The sequence below is a fragment of the Phalacrocorax aristotelis genome, chromosome 2, assembly GCF_949628215.1.
Source record: "Phalacrocorax aristotelis chromosome 2, bGulAri2.1, whole genome shotgun sequence".
Classification (NCBI taxonomy): Eukaryota; Metazoa; Chordata; class Aves; order Suliformes; family Phalacrocoracidae; genus Phalacrocorax; species Phalacrocorax aristotelis.
In genome coordinates this window covers 160,319,926-160,341,504 of record NC_134277.1, presented here as the reverse complement: position 1 = coordinate 160,341,504, position 21,579 = coordinate 160,319,926, and the positions used below count along the sequence as shown (strand labels likewise).

Genomic DNA, 21,579 nt, shown 5'->3' with positions numbered 1-21,579 from the left:
GGACTCCCTCATATTTTCCGATCCAACTTTAGATAAGAAATTAATTCTCTTATTACTGTTACTACTACTGCCGCTAATAAATCCGTATTTATTCAAGCATATTTGTCTTAATAAAAAAATGTTCTGAGGGTAATTGAACCCAGAACTGCCACGAGTGTCCAGTATGTCCGATGTTGCATCTGGCTGTATCTGCCAGATACATTTCGGCTAAGTGTGCTTCCAGAAGTCAGGTTCAGAGCATTGCAGCCGGGGCACCCTGATGCCGATGGCTGATCACATAGTTCGTGCTTATTTGAGAGGTGCCCGGTGTTTTCCGTAACTGGTGGTGTGGCTTAGGCTTTACCACGCTGTCTGACGGTGTGTTTTAGTGGTCACTTCAACAGTGTTGCATTTAGCCACATGAGGGCGGTCTTACAACATGAAAAAAACCCAAAGTCTTACTCTAAGTGTATATATTAAGGCGCTGCTTTTTTTTATGATGGAAAGATACGGTTTTTTATATGTTTAATAACCTGATTATTCTAAACTGCTGTAGATACATCAATTTTGCAGTTACTAGAACATCATTTTTCATCCAGTTCTGAATTTTGTATGTTCTAGCTGAGATAAGCGTGTGTAGGCAGTGTCTTCTTTTGAAGAACTTCAACTTTTTCCAGGAATGTTCGTAAAGCTGACGTGTGTAAAAGAAAAAAAATCCATATGCTTTTATTTGCTTTCATTAGCTAAATTTCAGTAGCTCTAAATTCAAGTTTCTTTCAACAGCCAAGTTAAATACAGTATGTTTAGTTATAGTGAGAGTGTGAGAACGTGCTTCAGAGGAAGAAGAGGGAGAAGAGCCTTGTGCCCTTCTGTTGGGGCGTGAGGCAGGCTCTGGTTTCTGGTAATATCTTAGACAATCTGGAGCAAGTCAATGTAATCTGGGTACTTAGTCTTCCCGTAACTCAGGTTAACGACCTAAAATTGATCCAACCCATTGATGTAGCCTGTTATTAGTCTGTTTTGCTACCTCTGTATTGGAGATAGTGATGTCTTTATGTCAAATATAATGGAGATTTTTAGAGGTACTGTGTGATATTGGTGAAATGCTGTAATATTTGAATGCTGCAGTAACTGAGCTGTGTTAAAGTCTGTATTGTGTGCTGCTGTTGTGACTTAGAAGGAACGTAAGAAAGCATATATTATCTGGACCTTAATTTTGTGGCATCCTGACACATTGTGTCTCTAACAGTGACTCATGGTGGGTGTCTAAATAGAGAAGTGCAAGACCAGGGCAAGCACACAGTAGTATTTGTCCAGAATACGTCCTTAGGCCTTCTTACGGGCTTGCTGAGCCCCAGATAGTGTCTTCCCACTCACGAGTTCTTGATGGACTTCCCTTCCAAGAATTTTAACTCCAAGTGGATGTGTTCCCATCTTACAGTTATATGAAGAACTGCCTCCTTCCATGTTCTCAGCTTCTTCCAGTGTGGGGAGAGATCAACTGAAAAGAGCGGGCAGTGGTTTCAGAGGGATCATTGCGGGTCAACTCCTCCATGACACGCACGATTTCATAGTTCTTCATCTTACACTTTGCCTTTACTCCACCCCCCAGCTCCATCCTTCCCAGGCAGAAAAATTCAGATGTATTTAACTGCTTCTTGTATGGACCTGTGCCATGTTGTTGATTGTCCTTATCGTTGTATCTTTTAAGGATTGTTTTTTAATTATTAATATTACTTTAGTTTTTTAGTTTTTCAAGTAGAGGAACAATATCCAAAGATGGAAGCCCAGTATGGACTTTCGCAGCAGTAATCTTTTCTGGTTTTTATAGATCTATGTGTTATAGGACCTTTTTTTTTTTTTATAGGACTCTCTATTATATTTGTAAGGTTTTGGTTTTGAGTAGTGCAGTTTAGCTTTGTTTTCAGGCTGTTTTTAAAGTGTTTGCCAGAATTGAGAGATCTCTCACAGAAAACCTCTCCAAACCCTTACAGAGCGGCAGCAAATTGAAAAGCTTCTTTTGCTACAGGCTCACCTTCTTTGATGGGCCTCTCCATACACAGATTACTTTTTACTACAGGCTCTCACGCCTGTTACTGTTGAGGTGTTTTTAAAAAAATGCTATGTTCTGCTTTTTATTTTTCAAGTTGATAAAATTATCCTCAGTGACCCACCTTGGTGTGTTTTTACATTTGTCACAATTTCCAGTCTTTTTTGTGTTCCTTGTTTGACAAAACTTTAACTTTTATACAGATGGTTTCTTCTACTAAAGCTTCCTTTCATTGCTATTTAGCTGTGCTAGGTTTTTTTCTTCCCCTTTCTAGAATCTTCCTTGATCATTAGCGTCAAATATGATGCTTTTACACAGCCTCCATGCTGCTTTCATGGATTTAACTCCTCTTGAAACCTTTTTAGTCCTTTTTGTGTTTGTTTGGTTTTTTTTTTGTTAAGGATGCTTTTTGTCTTTATATAGTTCACATTGTTGAAGTTAAACACAAACGTGTGGCTCTTATCACTCTTTTAAAGGATTTTTGAGTGCTGCTTTAATCACAGAATGTGTAATTTTGATTGTGGTCCTGTGTTTTACTTCTGATAATGTCAAGAACTGTTTCTCCTCATGTGGTTTCCCTGACTGCTTGCTGGGTGAAGCAGTCACTAATGGTGTCTAAACATTTAATCTTGGCATCATCCTGTCCTGACCTGACATTTCCCAATTTGCATACGGGTAATTGAAGCCTACAGTTGTTGTTTGTCTTTGTAACCTCTTTTGTGCCCTTCAGTGTGTCACAGTCATTCTTACCTGTGGTCAGACTATTGCTAACGTGGTCCTAACACTGTGCTTTTCTGTACAATGTGAGCATTTCACTCCTCACTCCTCAGGGATTCTGTTACTTGCTAAAAAAGCCTGTTAATCAGATTTGACCCTAAGCTGCTTCTAACAGATGGCATTGCTCCACAAACAATGCATCCTACTTTGTCCTCAATATTTTGAGGTGGCACTGTCCCACTGTCATTACAACCATATTTCTCAGAAAATTGTTCGAATGCATGTCTGTTAATAATCCTTGTCTACAGCTAGGCGTTCTGGTTTTGACACCTTATTAGGCTTCTTGCATTATTGTAGTAATATGTAGATTTATCTTTTTAAAAGCAACTCAAAGAAACGGAAAACAAACCCAACAATTTGTTTCAACTCTTCTTTGTTGTTTCCTGTTAGAATTTTGCTAACTTGGGTGTCATCCTTCATTTGAAAATAGTCTTCATTATTTTATACTGCAAGATGAATCACCTTGCTCTTTGTGACCTTTTGCACTTGTCACCTATCCTTCAGTCCTTAATATAAAAACATTTTCATAATCTCTTAATTTTTGGGTTGGAAGGAGCCTGTTGCTCCTCTGTATTTTTTCTCAACCTGTAATGTTCCCTTAGGTATACACGAAACTATTAGCTTAATTCTGCTCACAACAGCACCGGCATGCATTCATGTCCCAAGCACCTCAGCTAGTGTTTTTTTTCCCCCTGCTTTTGTTTTCCCTGTCCTAGTATATTTGTATTGTATAGATTTTTAAATGCAGTTTATTTCTTAATCAGAAACATTCACAAACTTCAGTGTAATTTAATCTTATATACTGTGAACCTTTCTGAGGTGTCCAAGAGCATCTATAGATGTAGTTTACCTTGTAAACTAAACTTGTGGCTTTGTTAGAAAAAATGTTGAATGTATATGATTAGGTTTTCCATAAAACCATATTAAGTGGTATTGATTTTAGTATCGTCTTTTAGTTTTTGCAGGAGTACATCTTATATCAACATTGACATAACTTACTTTATTACTGTTAAATAAAAAAATGGTTGTGACATTTAACTAACGATAATTAAATCGTCCTGATCTCAAATTCAGATGAAGGAGGCACTAAAATAGCTTTCTAGAGTCTCTGGCCTGCTGCGTTTAGTACAGTTGGTTTGTTAGTTCTGAACATGGGATGCTTGTGATGCAGCTGCCTCAGTGGTAGCAAATAGCGGCAGGTTTTACACACTTTTTTCTTTTTAACACTTAATGAGGATAATGTGTTTGATTTGGAGATATGCCATAATCCTGCATATTAATTTATAAATTAATCAAAATACAAAAAATAGCAAGAAACAAATACTGATTTATTTAAATTTTTTTATTCTGCCGAATAAAGCGAAATAAAATCAGTTTGTACCAGTGTCTTTACTAAAATAACTCAAATGTTATAAAGTCAAGGAAGAGGCCTAGGGAATAAACCTATGCCTAAATATAGCCTCCTGAGGTTAAAGTGTGTGTAATGAGAACTTACACACACTTAAAGATCCTTTTTTGTAAAATAGAAAAATGCAGCTGGCAGTTATTTACACTTTACTGAAATGATTAAATAGTACTGATTACTTGAAGGTATTAAAAATGCATAATTGTACATTTCACAGTATCTTTAAAAATGTTTTCTTTTTTAAACAGATTAAAGTACATTTTAAGTAAAAATCCCAACAAAAACAAAGTGTCCCTCCAGTGAAGCAATAAAAATCAGAGATACTTTATAACATGTTTTTGAATATTTCCTATATTTGAAGTAGCATTGAAAATGAAAAAGTCTGTAACATGCCCAGAGGAATAAGATCTGATGTCTAAGAAAAATATTTTTAATGCTTTTGACATTAGTGTAGGATATCATAATTCATTCTACTGTGTGTGCCAGTTCTTTCATGTTCAGTTCAAACCATTTTTGCTGAGAAATAATACTGCTTGTATGAAACACCAATTGCTGGCTTTTTACATGTTGCTCTCATATTAACTGTTATCGCATTGTTTCAATACTTCTACCTAAAAAAGCTTCCAAAGAGAAGTCTTGTTTTATTGTTCTTAGACACTTCAATATCTCACACACTCAGCACCTGTGTATGAAGAGTTCTTTAGTTTTATTGGAAGAAGTGTGCCCACTTTTTATTGCCCTTGAGACTTGAACAGAAACCCGTGTATTTTCTCAGTAATTCTCATGTTAGCGTATTATTACATTGTTTGGCATTATAATGGAAAATTTAACTCCACTGAATAAAGACAGCTTGTAGTTAATCGAGCAGTGATCTAGTAATTGCAGATTTCCAGATAACATAGTGCAGGCGGAGAGCAGTGGCAAGACAGTGAGGAACTCGGGTACTGAAGCAACATAAATACATATATATTTTTTTTTAAATAAGCTTATTGAACAGCAATGCAGTGCTATGCTCTGCTGGTACAAACAATTTGTTTCTGATTGAATTCTACCATTTGTGTTAGCTAGTTCTAGGCATTGTTAAAGTGTTAGGGAGTTTGTATAAGAATAACTAATTATCTTAGGAATATTTTGAAATTAGTGCTGGATTTTAGGCAGTTATCTCTGAATGTAGTCCAGTGCTGAGACATATTTAGGTGGGACTGTAGGATTTGTTTTTCCTTTGTCTTTGAGCATATCTGTTTTTATAGGTGCGAGCTTGGAGATTTGAAAGTAGCATACCTTAAGGAAGTAAAACTTGTTGGAGAAAGATCAGAAACAGCATTCTGGGGGGTATCCTGGGGGGAGTCTGTGTGGTGGGCTGATGGACATGGCTGCTGCCTTTCCTCTTGCAGTTTCAGCCAGCAGCAAAGCTGAGCATGAATCCCTGAGACGCTCTGTACACACCACACACACGAGACACCAGCATGGGAGGTCCTGCCTTCAGCAGCACCTTCATACAGGACTCTCATAAAATATGAGTAGAGACAGCCAAGCCCTCCTAAAGAGAGGTAGAGATAGAGAGTCACTGGTGAAGGCACACTGCAGCACTCTAGGTTCACAAGTGGAGGCACATTCATGGGTCCCCCAGGTACCGCACGGCCCCTCTGTCCATCTGATAGGACACCACACCCACGCACCAGGTTTGGGGAAGATGCAGACACTTGGTCCCCCTGCGTAGCAGCTGGCACCAGGCACAGAGTCTGTGACCCGCGGTCCCACTCCAGCTGCTGAGCCCCTTACTCTCTTCACTCACCCCCGTTCCCCGGGAGCTGCGCCTGGGACACGCGGTGGTCCCATTCCGGTGGCTGGAGGTGGGGATGGTGAAGGGGGACTGTGGTCAGCTGGGACCACTTTGTCTTGGCTGCTCCTTCCTCCTCATACTCTTCCCCTGCTCCAGCGTGGGGTCCCTCCCACAGGAGACAGTCCTTGACAAACTGCTCCAATGTGGGTCCCTTCCATGGGGTGCAGTCCTTCAGGAATAGACTGACCTGGTGTGGGTCCCCCATGGGGTCACAAGTCCTGCCAGCAAACCTGTTCCAGCGTGGGTTCCTCTCTCCACGGGTTGCAGCTCTTATCAGGAGCTTGCTTCTGCATGGGCTCCTCTCTGTGTGTTGCAGCCTCCTTCAGGCACATCCATCTGCTCGGGCTTGGGGTCCTCCATGTGCTGCAGGTGGATATCTGCTGCACCATGTACCTCCATGGGCTGCAGGGGGCCAGCCTGCCTCACCGTGGTCTTCACCACGGGCTGCAGGGGAATCTCTGCTCTTGCACCTGGAGCACCTCCTCCTGCTCCTCCTTCGCTGACCTTGGTGTCACAGAATCCCAGAACGGGTTAGAGTTGGAAGGGACCTCTGGAGATCATCCTGTCCAACCCCCCTGCTTGAGCAGGCACACCCAGAGCAGGGGGCACAGGAACGCATCCAGGTGGGCTTTGAATGTCTCCGGGGAAGGAGACTCCACAGCCTCTCTGGGCAGCCTGTGCCACTGCTCTGTCACCACCTGGTGTCTGCAGGGCTATTTCTCTCACATATTCTCACGCCTTTCTCCCATCTGCTGCACGATGTTTTTTATCCTTTCTTAAATACATTGTCACGGAGACACTACCAACATCTCTGATGGACTCAGCTTTGGGCAGTGGTGGGTCCGTCTTGGAGCCAGCTGGAACTGGCTCTGTCTGGCACAGGGGCAGCTCCTGGTGCCTTCTCAGACAAGCCACCCCTGCAGCCTCCCCTCCATTAGCAAAACCTTGTCATGGAAACCAAATACACATAACCCCACAGATGGCTCCAGAAGTATTTCAAATCTTCCTGTTGCTCTTGTTTCCCTTTTCTTACCAGTTACACAGACCAGGTGGTCCTCTCAAAGCTGCGCCTGTAGTTTCTTGGTGTCCCATCTATTGGTAATGTAGACTTTTGGACCTTGGCATTGTCTGTTATCTCTTGTTTACCAGGTTTGTGTCTCTGTGTGTTATTGTTCATCATTTATCCAATTAATTTATTCACCTCCTTTGCATTGAAAATATCCTTGATCAGATAGCCTTAATGAAGCAGACTCACCTTCCACATACCTTTATAAATGATAAGACTAAATCTTATTTGTTGTTTCATTTGTTGATGTTTTTAATCTCATTCTTGTCTCACGGTGTTCTGTTTCCTGGCTGTACATCTTGATGCACAACAGAAGATGGACTTTCATACAGTTGCTTTTAAGGGCTTTCATATAGAGTATGTAAAAAAACCAAAACAACCTTTTAACCTAATACTTGAATTGGCAACAAAGGCTGTGTGCTATGGCATGACTTACTCCAGAGTTGGAAAACCTTAGTGAAGAGTGAGCAGTCCTGTGGACCTGCACGTCAGGTGAAGCAATGGAGCTGCACCGTTCCCCATTAGCTCTTGGCGAGCTGCCCAGGGAACTGGAGCAGGGAGTTAAGTGACTCGCAACAAATTGGAAATGCAGCCGGGCTCTGGAGAAGGAGCCGGTATTGTGGAACTGGCAGAAGGAGAATAGTCCCAAGGACGAGATTCTGAGCCAAAGGCATGTGTTTGTGTTTCTAATAATTCTAGCAAGTTATGTAAAGAAACTGATACTACCATAAGGCCTTTCTTTGCAAACCTTGATATGCTTGTAGACAGGATAGAAGCAAAGGGAGTTTAGGATCAAGCGTGCGAGGAACCACATCTGTGGCTAAGTACCTGGAGATCCTCTAGCTGTTGTGCTGGAGTAGACAGTGGCAAATCAGTGGCTTAAATTGTGTCTTTACAGGAAGAAGTACTGCTGGAAAGAGACATGGTGGTTTTCTCTGTCGTGTAACTGGGTGTAAACCCTGGAAATAAAGATAAGCTTCTTACTAATCTGAGTCTCTGGCAGGATTCGGTAAGACAGCGTCAGTAGCCGTGCGGTATAATACGCCCAATGAAGACTGCAGTAGCTTTACTTCTGACGTGTCTAGATCTTGTGCAACCTGGAAGATATGTTTACCTTTAAGATTTTAAGCGAAGAACAAGCACTGTTGGATTCCTACAAGGTCTCAACAGAGAGCGGCAAAGTTCTTGTACCTGCAAGGAGAAGGGAGGTTGGAAACAGAAGTGCAAGTTAATGTGAGTAGTTATGTTGAAAGCTTGGAAGTGCGTAGTAAGGAACAGGGAGAGAGAAGAGAGAGTCTGGTACAGAGCATGATGTAAGATATGCAGGAAACAGCAAGGGAAGGGTTAAAAATGCATAATAAGGGGGGAAGAATTGGAAACAAACACTAGTATAACTGAAGAGATAACGGAGTTACTAAACTGAGAATAAAGATGATATTGCATATGCTGAAGATGGCAGGAAATCTTTTACATTTAATATACTTTATTCTTTTTTTCACTTCCACCATTAGCATTACTAATTGTCTGTAATACAATCACAAATAATAAAAAAAAGAAAAACCCCAACAAAAGTAGTAGTCTAAGAATGACATGTAAGATTTTTAATTGCAGAAAGTTCTTGTTAAGGATTTGATGGTGATGAGGCAGCAAGGTTTATTTCAGGTGTGTTGTAGGTTTAGAAGGAAAAAAGTAGTTATTAATATTCTGAATTTTATTGCTATGTATTGTAGGAAGGTTGGCCAGGTGCATAAGTATGTGTACTATCAACTCCGTTATCCCACAGGCCAGTAGATATCCAGTGAATTTTTATTTTTGTTTTTAACTACAGAGGTCTGGTTCCTATTAACAACTGCAGGACTTCAAAGACTGTCATGGAAATTTTTAACTATTGCCTGCATTGAAAAGAGTGGTGAAAAGTTTTGGGTGCATTAGAATGATTTATGGCATATAAATTCAGATTTGTCTCCTTGCTTTGTGTTTCTTGTGATAACAGTTATTTAAAAAATAAAACAAAACAATACCCAACCCCTAGCCTACCTTTTATGTAAAATTAAAGTTTTTGATTGATTCCTGGTGACGAGTGGTGCCCCTCAGGAGTCCGTACCGCAATCAGTGCTGTTTAACATTTTAATCAGTGACTTAGGCAACGGAATCATGTCTACCCTCAGCAAGTTTGCAGATGACACAAAGCTGAGCGGTGCAGTTGACACGCCAGAAGGACAAGATGTCATCCAGAGAGTTGGAAAGGTAGGCCTGGAAGAACCTCATGAGTTTCAACAAGGCCAGGTGCAAGGTCCTGCACCTGGGCTGAGGCAACTCCCAGTATCAAAACAGGCTGGGGGCTGAAGGGATTGAGAGCAGCCCTGTGGAGAAACTCTTGGGGGTACTGGTAGATGAAAAGCTGGACATGAGCCAACAATGTGCGCTTACAGCCCAGAAGGCCAACCTTACCCTGGGCTGCACCAAAAGCAGCGCGGCCAGCAGGGCGAGGGAGGGGATTCTGCCCCTCTGCTCCGCTCTGGTGAGAGCCCACCTGCAGGGCTGCGTCCAGCTCTGGAGCCCCCAGCACAGGAAGGGCATGGACCTGTTGGAGCGGGTCCAGAGGAGGGCACAAAAATGATCCAAGGGCTGGAGCACCTCTCCTACGAGGCCAGGCTGAGAGAGTTGGGGTTGTTCAACCTGGAGAAGAGAAGGCTGCGGGGAGACCTTATTGTGGCTTTTCGGTACTTAAGAAGAGCTTATAAGAAATATGGGGACAAACTTTGTAATAAGGCCTGTTGTGACAGGACAAGGGGTAATGGTTTTATAGTAAAGGAGGGTAGATTTAGACTCGATATAAGGAAGAAATTTTTTACTATGAGGGTGGTGGGGCACTGTCCCAGGTTGCCCAGAGAGGTGGTGGATGCCCCATCCCTGGAAACCTTCAAGGCCAGGTTGGACGGGGCTCTGAGCAACTTGATCTAGTTGAAGGTGTCCCTGCTCACTGCAGGGAGGTTGGGCTAGATGACCTTCAAAGGTCCCTTCAACCCAAACCGTTCTATGATTAGTTAAAATGAACTCTGGACTAGGTTTTGTCATACAATAATTGAAAATATATATGACAGTAATATATTACCTGATTCCCTTAAATACTGTTGATTTCAGTGATTTTTCTAATATAAGTACTTCTTTCTCCCCCTTTCTGTCTTCCCCACTCCAACGTTAAAGTGAAACAGGACAGGTACTGTTTTATGCTTTTTGAAAGGGATTGGGAATAAGGGAGCCTACTTCCTAGTCTGCAATTTTCTCTTTGTTTTTAGTAACCCATTTGTTAATCTCCCCCTGCTGTAGACATGTTTTGTATAAAGAAAAATAATTGGCCAATTAAGAAATACCCGAAGATCTTTGGAAGAATTAAAAAGAAAAAGTTGAAATAGCTTCGCTTACGTTATAGCTTAATTTGCCACTTCTCCATTTTAGAAGAAATAAATGGTATTATTTATTTAGATGTACGCTTAGAACAGTTTATATGGGCAAACTGAAGGTAACGAATTAACACAGAGCGTGTTTAGCAAATGGAAGGTTCCAAATTGGTTTTGGCTGAAATTCCTGTTGTTTGTTTACCTGCATACTTGATTACTGCTCCTTTCTTTCTCTGCATATTTAATTGCTGTCTAATTAATTGCTCTGTTGATTTCCTAAATAATTAATTATTCACTAATTAATCATTGATTCCCTGCATAGTTAATTAACTTATTGCTTATTTGATTTTTACACTTAATTGACTATAATTCATTGCTCTATTGCTACACCACCTAATTAGCAACTGGTTAATCAATTATCGTTTACTTACTCCTAAACTAGTTGTTGAGGCCCATGATCGCACAGTTTATTCTCTGCTTTGTGATCTCCATTTTCAGTCATTTTCTTTACGCAGTTTTGCTTTCACCTCTGAGCAAAGCACATGCATCGCCTGCATATTCTCTTGATGCTTTCTGCACCTTCGCTGACACTCACACAGTTCCCTGTCACCTGGTCTGTTCACTTCTGGTTTTGTTCCAGCTTTACTTCTGTTTGATGGTTTCCCATGGTTTTATCGCTTTGTGTGAATCCTGAGTAGTTTTTGGAAAGACTTTGAACAAGGGTTTGTGTAATCAGGCACTTTTGGGGATTCTTCTTGCTCTTCTGCCCCTCCAAGTCCTCACGGGGAGCAGTGAGAGATAAATGGTGTGTGAGCAACAATTACAGCTGTTGAAGGAGAAGACAGGCGACAGAAAACAGTGAGCCTGAACTTTTAGGGAAACCAACTAGCAGGTCAGGAAGCAGAAACAGCGGCAAATAGAAGCTCAAACCAGAAGTGTCAGCTAAATCCTGATGTTTCAATGTTCCGTGTTAGTTAAACCTTTGGGTAAATGCTCAGAGGTTTTGTAGTTTGAATCTTAAATGTGTGTTTACATTTAGAGAGAACAGTTGTCATCTGCTGGGTCAATAACAGACTTCATTAATTTTTTTTTTAAATCAAACAATAATACTAACTAGAGCAGAACTAGTTCAAAGGAACTGATGCAAAGGAACACTTCATTATAAACATACTGCAATCAAAATAGACACGTGTGTGCTCAAGACAGCAGAATGCCTCAGAAGGAACCCTACCGAGCTCCTAAGAACAGGTTGAGCATATTACACATTTTGCATAGCTGCTCGTGTGTGTGCTATAGAGTATTTCAGCCAGCAGGAACAGTATTGGAGTTGTTTTTCAGAGGTATTTTAAAATAGATGAAGGCATACTCTGCCTTTTATTTTTGAGGCAGTTGTATTATTTCTGAAGATGAGGATGCTTTTGTTACAGTTTCAGGTGCAAATAACTGTAAGAGCCAGCTCTGCTGTTCTTAACATTCAGAACACCTTAAAGATAGATTTTTCTTGAGTGGGGTGAACCTTATTAGTGTGTCACAAAGGGAGGGGAATGGTGTTGAACAGGGGTAGTGATCTTCGCTTGGGATTGTTTTGAAAACAGGTCCCAAAATACAGCTTCCCTGTTCTCTTCCCCGCAGAGCCATCCCAAAGTTCACAAAGTATCGCTTAATTTCTTTGAATATATTTGTACTTACCCGGCTAATCTGTGGTTTGGTTTGTACCTCAAATCATATTGGTTGTTCCAGGTTGATTTCAGTGAGCGTATGTCCCTCACATATGAGAGGAGCAATTGAAACCAGTCTCTGGTCCAGGTGTCTATATATGTAGCTGAAGAACAAGCGTGGTGTTAAAATGGGTTCCTGGTTGTTGTTAGGTTTCATTGGACACTGAAGGGCACAGGGACCGTTGAAAAATCAAACCATTAAAACAAATCACAGCAGCTTTAGAAAGCAAAGTCCTCTCCTTAAATCTTCCTCCTATTCCTGCCCATTTTTCTCCATGTAGATGGGTCAAGATGAGGCCTGATATTTTTTCTCAAATATTGGGATAAAAGAAGAAAAAAACATTGTATTTGTACAGCTCTGAAGAGAATGGCTGGAAGAAGAAAGGAAGGTGATGTGATTGCATAGCTGTGACTGTCACGAGGCAACATTTTGTGTTCTACATTGCCTGAGATGTTTTGACCTTCCTCCCCACTCTCATTAGTGGCAGAGCCACATCTAAGGATAATGACCCCTGAAACCAAGCACATAACATTTTTAGCTCACAGTGTATGCTCATGGTAACATGCTATGGCAAAAATGACACATCAAAGCATACATTTGTTTTAAAATATATTTATTTTCCAACAAACGTTACTGTAGTGAAGGAAAAGTTTCCTTTTATCTTTTATGGTATTTAATTCTTTCAGACCTTTGTTTCCAACACTTACACAGATCAATAGAGAATTAGGCTTCCTTAGGTGAGGTAAGTAGAGAGGTTAAGTACACGTAGGAAAGAACAGCGAGGTCCGCAAACAGAAATCAGTATTGGAGGCCCAGCTTCTCTGTATTTTAGAGCTAATTTGTGAAGGGTAAAATATTTTGCATTTATCCCAATGTGATACACATCAAACCTGCACAAAGACTTAGTGTTTTATATAATATTATCAGATGTTTGAAAAAATACGAAATTGTAACGTTGTCTGAGGGTAGAAGGAAAAAAAAAGGTCTAAATCTATCCTGCTTCCTTTTGGGTCTTGTTACTACTAGGATCAGAGCCAGAAGAACCTTTTTGCCCTGTGAGGATCTGGGTAGAAGTTTAACCACTTCTTCAATTAATTCAATTAGGGATTTACTACAAATGTATTAATTTAATGGTGTAACAATCTTTATTTCAGGTCATTACTATCTGTTAAGTGTATTACATTAACTGACAGTTGCTGTGTTAACTAAACTGAAGTCTCAATAACCAGTGGCTACGTGTAAAACTTGGGAATATTAATTCTTCTTTTTAAACTTATTTTTCAGGGATCAATTCCATCTTCATGTGCAAGCTTTGTAACTTATTTTCACCAAATCAATCAGAACTACTGTCTCATGTCTCTGAGAAACATACAGAAGAAGGGACCACTGCAGATGACATCATTATTCCGCTCCAACCTCTAACAGTACCCACAAACATAAACAAAGATGGAGAAGGTACATGAATAAATTGAGAGGAATGTAATTTTCAAACAGTAATTCAGTTTTTTAATAAAACCTGTGGTATGATGATTCTGCTTCATGTATAGAGCGATTTACATAGCTTGTTTCTATAATGGTCATTGTACATTGCCAACCTGGATTTCATTCAGTGCAGGGTATATCGTAGAATCACAGAATGTCCTGAGTTGGAAGGGACCCACAAGGATCATCAAGTCCAACTCCTGTCCCTGCACAGGACAGCCCCAAATTCACACCATGTCTCTGAGGGCCGTGTCCAAGTGCTTTTTGAATATCGCCAGGCTGGTGCCATGACTGCCTCCCTGGGAGCCTGTTCCAGTGCTCCACCGCCCTCTGGGGGAAGAACCTTTTCCTAATACCCAGCCTAACCCTCCCCTGGCACATCTCCCTGCCATTCCCTTGGGTCCTGTTGTTGGTCACCAGAGAGAAGAGATCAGTGCCTGTCCCTCCTCCTCCCCTTGGGAGGAAGCTGCAGACTGCGATGAGGTCTGCCCTCAGCCTCCTCTGCTCCAGGCTGATCAAACCAAGTGCCTTTAGCCGCTCCTCCTATGGCTTCCCCTCTAAACCCTTCACCAAGTTCATGGCCCTCCCCTGGACACTCTCTGGTAGCTTTGTACCCTTAATGTCCTGTGGCACCCAAACCTGCCCACAGCACTCGAGGTGAGGCCGCCCCAGCGCGGAGCAGAGCGGGACAATCCCCTCCCTCGCCCGGCTGCAGCGCAGGGCTTGATGCCCCCCAGGCCACGGCTGGCCCTCTTGGCTGCCAGGGCGCACTGGTGGCTCATGTTCAACTTCCATCGACCAGAACCCCCAGGTCCCTCTGCAGAGCTGCTCTCCAGCCTCTTGTTCCCCCGCCTGTCTGTACAGCCAGGGCTGACGTGCCCCAGGTGCAAAATCTGGCACTTGCCCTGGTTAAACTCCATACGGCTGGTGATGGCCCAGCTCTCCAGTCTGTCCAGATCCCTCGGCAGGGCCTCTCTGCCCTCGAGAGCGTCATCGGCAAACTTAATTAGAATTCCTTCCAGTCCTGCATCCAGGTCATTAACAAAGAGATTAAAGAGTACTGGCCCCAAGATGGATCCCTGTGGAACCCCGCTAGTGACTGGCTGCCAGCCCCATGTAACCCCTTACTGTGACCCTTTGAGCTCAACCCAAAGATTTTGCACTAGCTGTGGAGAGCAACCAGGACCCTGTGGATGGGGCTCTTGAGGCTTAGGAATGGTGGTGTGCTTTGAGTTGTCTAACTTGTTCCTTGTTGTGTCTCAGATTATATTAATAGTTCTATTTCAAAAAGGAAATGGCATGATTCATGATTTCTAACTGCTTTCATACTGGCACTAGTAAACAAAGCAATCTGGTAGCCAAAGGTTGAATTAGTTATACAGAACAATTTTACTCTGAAGTGGAAGAAGTTAACATTCATTCTATTTCTAACTAGTTAGAATTGCAATCCCTTGTAATATTAGTAATGGCTTCAAAATAATTCAGATTTCATAATTTTATCTTCTTTTAGACCCTTACTGAGCAATGGATTTATACTATTGGCAAACCTCTTATTTAACACAACTACTAGGGTTTTCTAATCATCATGATTTCTGGATTTTAAAATACTCTTTTAAGCATGATATTAGAGTTTTTAAAGTTTTAAAATTTTTAAACTTTTTAATCATTAACATTAGCATTTGATATTTCTCAACTTATTTACCAGCAGTAATTCAACAGTTATATTAACTTCAGCAACATAAAAAGATATTTCTAATAATGGCCATATAGTATTCAACATTGGTGCTGTCTTGGCAGGTGGTTGGTGAGGCAGAATTGCACCAGGTTATTAGTTCACACAATGCCTAAAATTAATAGCGCATCAGAAGAAGATAATAAATATCAGATCTACATCAAGCTTCAAAATGCCATTCTAATTTTATTTCAATCGCACAGAATGAATTTCCCAGGCATGCAGAATGCATCTTCCTTTCTTAAATCTTTGTTCCTTTTAGCCCTTCATTAAACTGTATTTCTGAGCACAGTGAGACTAGTACTTTGTAACATATTCTCTTTAGTAGAAAGGCTCTTCTGTAAACGTCTTGCATTTGCATCAGAGACTGTCTGCACTTTCTGTGTTGTATGATAAGCATGCATTTGTACATTTATGAGACTAGTATGTAGTTACTGTTATGATCTGAAACAGCAGAAATTAGACATACACAGCTTTTAAGAAAATAACTTTGCAAGTCTGATTAAATAAAATACAACATTCATATGTTTTGTATTCATAAGTTACCTTTTTTCATTATTCTTCATGAATACTTTTTGTCATCTGATATGATCATATGATGCCACCTTTTTGAGATTATGTAGCCCAACTCCTTGCCTTCTGCTGTCCGTAAGAATGTTGAGGTAAATTACTTTCACATAGATTTCAACTCGTATTATAGATATACTCTAATATATCTTCTTTTCCATCACACAGATTAACTGGAGAAGATGGTAGTCTGTTCTGAAGGTCCTATTCAATTATTTTCTGTGTTCTGTTTAAAAAAAAGAAAGTATTTCACAGTTGAATATAGGAATTTAAAAAGGCATCATTTTTCCCCTCCTGATATGCAATCTGCAGCAGGTAAAACTTTCAAGGTTTATAATATAACATTTTTTGTCAGTAGACCCTTCCTTGTAGTAATTCATTATTGTCACTAGAAGGAGAAGTGATCGATGAATGACAGTCTAGAAATTACAACTTCCTTTTAGTACTCGTTGGCTGATAAATGAACATCTTTTTGTCCTTTGAAAACATAGTTTCTCTTCCAAGTATTGGTAAAGGCTGTAAGGCTGTAGCTACTCCAGAGCTGGTATAGACAAGTGAATGCCGAGTTGTTAATGGAGCTCTGTGTTCCGCCTGAGTAATAAATTAATTATTTTATAAGTACTGTGAAAATGCTAGGCAAGTAATAGGTGACATTACTCTAACGTAATTTTATTGGCAGAGCTCTCTGCTGAATTTTATTTAGTCACACCACTTTCCCAAAGTTAGAGTTGATTTGTCATTTTGGTAGGATGATGTTAGAATTTTTTTATCAAGTGTAACTTGATAACTGTAGTCACTCCTGCTCCACTTTTGCATAGGCTTTCCTTTCATAACTTTTCATAATGATCTCCGTCTCCTTCAAAGTGCTTGTCAAAACTCTCTGCCTTTTCTTGCTTATGCTTAGTCAGATTGGCAATGGTTTGAGGGACAGCATCGATGGCCCTAGCTTCATCTGTTAATAGTAATATTCACTGATGGATTGTTTATTTTAGGCGATATCTGCATTATGGGATACATGCTCTCTGCAGCACAGTCTCCAGGCCTGATCTATTGATTATGAAACCTGGAAGAAAGTTAGAATCTGGGTATCGTCGTATTCTCCAAGGAGTTTAACTCATTAAGGACACTTAAAAATGTGGCATATGCATCTGCCTTATCCTTACTTGAACACAGGATGCAGCTAGAGCGTGCATTCGGGCTTGGGGGATAAGAGGTCTTCCTAGGTGCTGTGATGTGTACGCATAATGGTAACAACAGAAGGATGTGGATGAGATTTATTTGTGTATATTTGTATGACACCTGGTGCAGAAGATTGTGAATACAGCCATATGCCTTTGTAATTGATTAAGTAAAATATAAACTTTCTATACTGACATTTGAGGAAGGATTCATGCTGCCATAGCCATTAAAATTTGTTCAGGCCGTTTAGGTGAACACTTGCACAAGTGTTTTGTGACTTCTGACAAACTTTTTGTTTGAATCGTGCTACAGCTAACAGTGAGGTGACTGTGTTGAGCTACTCACACAGGTTTGGAGAAGAAGGGCCATTTCATAGAGATCACTTACATCTCCTACTCTTCCAGAGTCAGAGATACTTGCCCCATTATAACATTAAAATGGTTTATGGAAGATGTTTTGTACATGTGTAACTTTATAAATGTACTTGAGTTAAGGCTGAGGGGTAGAAAACCAGAGGAGAAAAATCTATTATGTACTTTCAGTCTAACCAATTTATTGCATTTTCCTCTATACAATAAAGTAACTTTGAAAAATCCTACCCTTTGAGGGTGTTGTCCTTCCTTAATCAATTTTGGTAAAGCTTGGTTTTGAGGCAAACACTGTACTGAGCATCACTAAGCCCAATGGAATCCATAGTGCTGGCGTGCCATGATCTGCATGGTCTACAGTCTAATCTATAAAGAGTTAAAGATGCTTAACAGTGAATTTATTTCTATTTTATTTTTAAGCTTACTTTTATTCAACTTTATTTATTTAAAAAATAAGCTTTAAAAAAAGGTCGTCTAGGACCTAGTGTTCTGGAGGTCTGGCTGTGGACCTCTATTTTTAAGTAGCATGCTCCCAGACAAGTAATTTATGGGAACTATGGCAGGCCTCAGTAGAATTTGGTTATATGTATATACACACACACACGTTTTGCGTAGCTAAACTTCAAGGGGTTAATTAAATATAATTCTCTACAATAACATGAAGGCCTCATAAATGGAAATGTTCTCTGCTACTCATGTTATGAACATTTTTGAGACAATTGATTATTAAATGGACCAATTTGGAGAAGCTTATGTGAATGCTTCCTGTGAAGGAACAGTATAAAAATAGGCTTATATAGTTTGTGTAATTTTTTTCTTTCTGAAGTACCTTTTTTATGTCTGCATACATAATCACATAGCACAGCACAGGACGTCTTCCCAGAATATTGCCATTGTGCATCCAATACCAGTCAGTGTAAAGATGGGGGTCAGTGATTCTGTGATGAGTGTAAAATTCCCAGAAACAACTAAGATGTTCATGGGGGAACAGGATTTTACTTTTAAAATCTTTTTAATGGCAAATTTAAAACTTCTTCCTAATCATCCTTGGAATAAGTGTTTGGTGTTTTTCTAAATTTATTTAATATGCTACTTTATTTTTAACAGTTAAGCAAATTCTTTTTTTCTAGCCAAGCGATGATGTTTCTGATAGACTTGGTTATGTGCTAACAGATGAATGACAGTGTATGCTTCAGTTACTGTGTTTTCTTAATCTCAGGTGGTGCTTTGAACTGCGATTGGTCCAATGGAGTGTGAATGGGTAGCTGGTGGCAAGCTGGGCAGAGAGAGACAGCTGGACTTTATGGTCACGTGCATTGTTAAAAACTTAATCCTGGCATTGCTAATTCAAAGTAGATTGAGATATGTTTTGTCCTGGAAGGAGGAAAACAAGGAGCAAGGAAATGAAATGACTGTCATAAGCCTCAGAAGTTCTGGCGATACATCAGTTGCCCATATGAGTCCTCCTGTTCCTGTGTAGGTAGCTGCCCAGCGGTTGCCACCAAGCCTTTTTAAATATTTGAGAACCGCTGTAAATTCTCCTGATACAGTTATACCACAGTATTAAAGAGTTCTTGCAGTGTAATTTCTGTAAAACTGTGCCATTTTGACATCTGCGGATTTCAGTAACACAAATGCTGTGATTGCTTTGCAGCCAGCAGAAATGCCAACAAATACCATTCCTTAAAAATAAGTTTTTGTGAAGCTAAGCTTTTTTAAGCTTTAGGGATTCTCTCTTGAACTTCATTTACTATTCCTGTTTTTCAAAGACCAGATGGATATTAGCTAATTAGCCGTGGAATTTAATTATAGCTTCTTTTTAACTTCAACTTTCTTTTCTTCATGTAGTGAAGAGGAAAAGGGGCAGACCAAAAGGGTCTACTAAGAAGTTCTGTGTGGATGAAGATGTGGCAGAAAATAACCCTGTTCCAAGTGAAGAAACTCTGCCTGGGACAGAAGAAGGACCAGAACTGGCTGAAGTCTCACCAGGCAGCTTGGAATGTAGGAAGTGCAGTCGGAAGTTCTCCAACACACGTCAGCTGAGGAAACATATCTGCATTATTGTTTTGAATGAAGGAGAGGAAGAAGGAGATGGAGGTAAGAAAATATCCAACAAAAATACATGAAGCATCTTGTAAAACAGTGTATTTCCATCTTCTAACCTGATTGGTAATAACTCATAATCCCCAGTGTTAATTTTAAATGGAATTGAATTGTCTGTTTCTTTTAACATACAAAGCGTGTTGAAGCAAAACCGAGAATAATATTAGACCAGGTATTTTTAATTCTTTTCAAAAAGGTTAAAATGCTTATTGCACTAATGATGATCTTAAACTCCCTGAAATGCTTCTTTTGCATAAGCAACTGTTCTGTTTCTCACAAAGAGGATTACAGTTTTCCAGTGAGAAGTGGGGTGGGCCACATAGGCAGGTATCACACGTAGGTGAGGAAGGATAATCCTGTAGAGGTGTTTTTATCATGTGACTTGGGACACCTAGATTCTGTCCTGGTCTTGTGATAGATTTAAAGACTGCTTTTCTGGACAGCTTGTTTTACTGTATAAAAAGTAATGCTAAACTCCCCCCTTCCCCCCTTCAATTTTACAGAACTTTATGGGAATGAATGTTTTTGGAGTATGAGAGTTCATTGTTTAAATTCAGCTTTAAGGTTGATTTGAATATATTCAACCTCTCCAAGTTTTAGAATCGAATAGAAAAGAACAATTGGGAAGGGACCTACAACGATCATCTAGTCCAACTGCCTATTTAACTTTGCTCAAAGGAGAATGTCACAAGCGTACAAATAATACATTTGTCCAAGTTATCTAACTTTATGTGAGTTTTGTGTTTGCCTTAAAATCAGGTTTTTGCTTTTGCTATAATTGGTATCACGATAGCCTGCTGATTCTACTTGTAGACAAAATTTGCCATTGATTTTTCTCCAGTTTTCTATTACCATTTTGTGTCCTGTCTGTCATTATGGTACGCAACAATTATAACTAATTTACTTTCCGTGAGATGTAGAATTTAACTTCTGTGGCAAAGAATAATGAAAATGGACTTAGAATATGTTGACAGAGCACAGAAACTCTTGCTTTGATGAAGTACCTGGTTATTTTTTTACTATCATCAGTGTTAAGATTTTTCAGCGATATATAGTGACCTTCACTCCAGCTGTCTCATCCCTGACTTCACAGTGTCCCTGCCCTTTGCTTTTTGTATGTGCTAGGTATGCAGTTAACATTTGCATTATTTTGGTTGCCTTTTCTAATGCCTTTCAAAATGAAATCTGAAATCAGAGTATAAACTCAAATTAACTGTTCTTGACCAGTTTGCTCATTAGAGCTCCTAAATCCTATCTAGGTCTGTCTTGCTGCAAAACACACTGGCAGATTTTTCAAAGTAAATTGCTCAACCTTTTCCTTCTTTGAAAAGAAAACAGCCGCAATTTGGGGCAAATGGAACATTTTTTATTTATTCTCTGACAAAAGCAAAGCAATCACGCAAAATAAGTCATTCTTGAGCAGCAAATAACAAGGGCTTTCAGTTGTTGGCGACCGGTGCAGTTAGAATGTCTCCCAAAGCTTCCTACCTCGGCTGCAAACTGTGAAGGTATTGGGGGCTGGTTTTGTCCTGAAGGGATAATTCTTCCTTGGAACACATCTGGGAAATTCAGTCTTCAACCATCGACTGGTTACTGTCCCGTCACATGAAAACGTTTCACTTCTGACTTTACCATATGAATTACTTTGGGGCAACTTTTCAGTTTCTGAATACATAGCTAGAAGTAGCATGCATATTATTATTATTATCCTTTCAGAAAATGTGATAACATAGAGTAGTTCAAAACTTTCCGAGGAGTGGACAAGATCAATAGGGTCTATGCCTAGGATTGTTTGTCATACCTGTGTTGCTTTACCAGCTCAGAAAACATGTTCTTTAAAATTCGAGCTGTTGAATTGTTACCGTACTCAAATTCTGTTATGAAGAAAGTTTTGAGGATGATGGATGA

The 21,579-nt window shown here is 40.0% G+C and overlaps 1 protein-coding gene across 5 annotated transcripts in view; it reads left to right on the top strand.

Moving 5' to 3' along the window:
* Positions 1-21,579, top strand: part of ZFAT (zinc finger and AT-hook domain containing) — a 141,058-nt gene that overhangs the window by 46,198 nt on the left and 73,281 nt on the right. For 4 of the 5 annotated variants that reach the window (XM_075085876.1, XM_075085875.1, XM_075085878.1 and 1 more), the window contains 2 exons: positions 13,525-13,695; positions 19,417-19,665. In XM_075085876.1, coding sequence (XP_074941977.1) covers positions 13,525-13,695; positions 19,417-19,665 — 420 coding nt within the window. Of the gene's footprint in view, positions 1-7,799; positions 8,354-13,524; positions 13,696-19,416; positions 19,666-21,579 lie in introns of those variants that run through there. The other variant, XM_075085880.1, reaches the window with a different exon arrangement.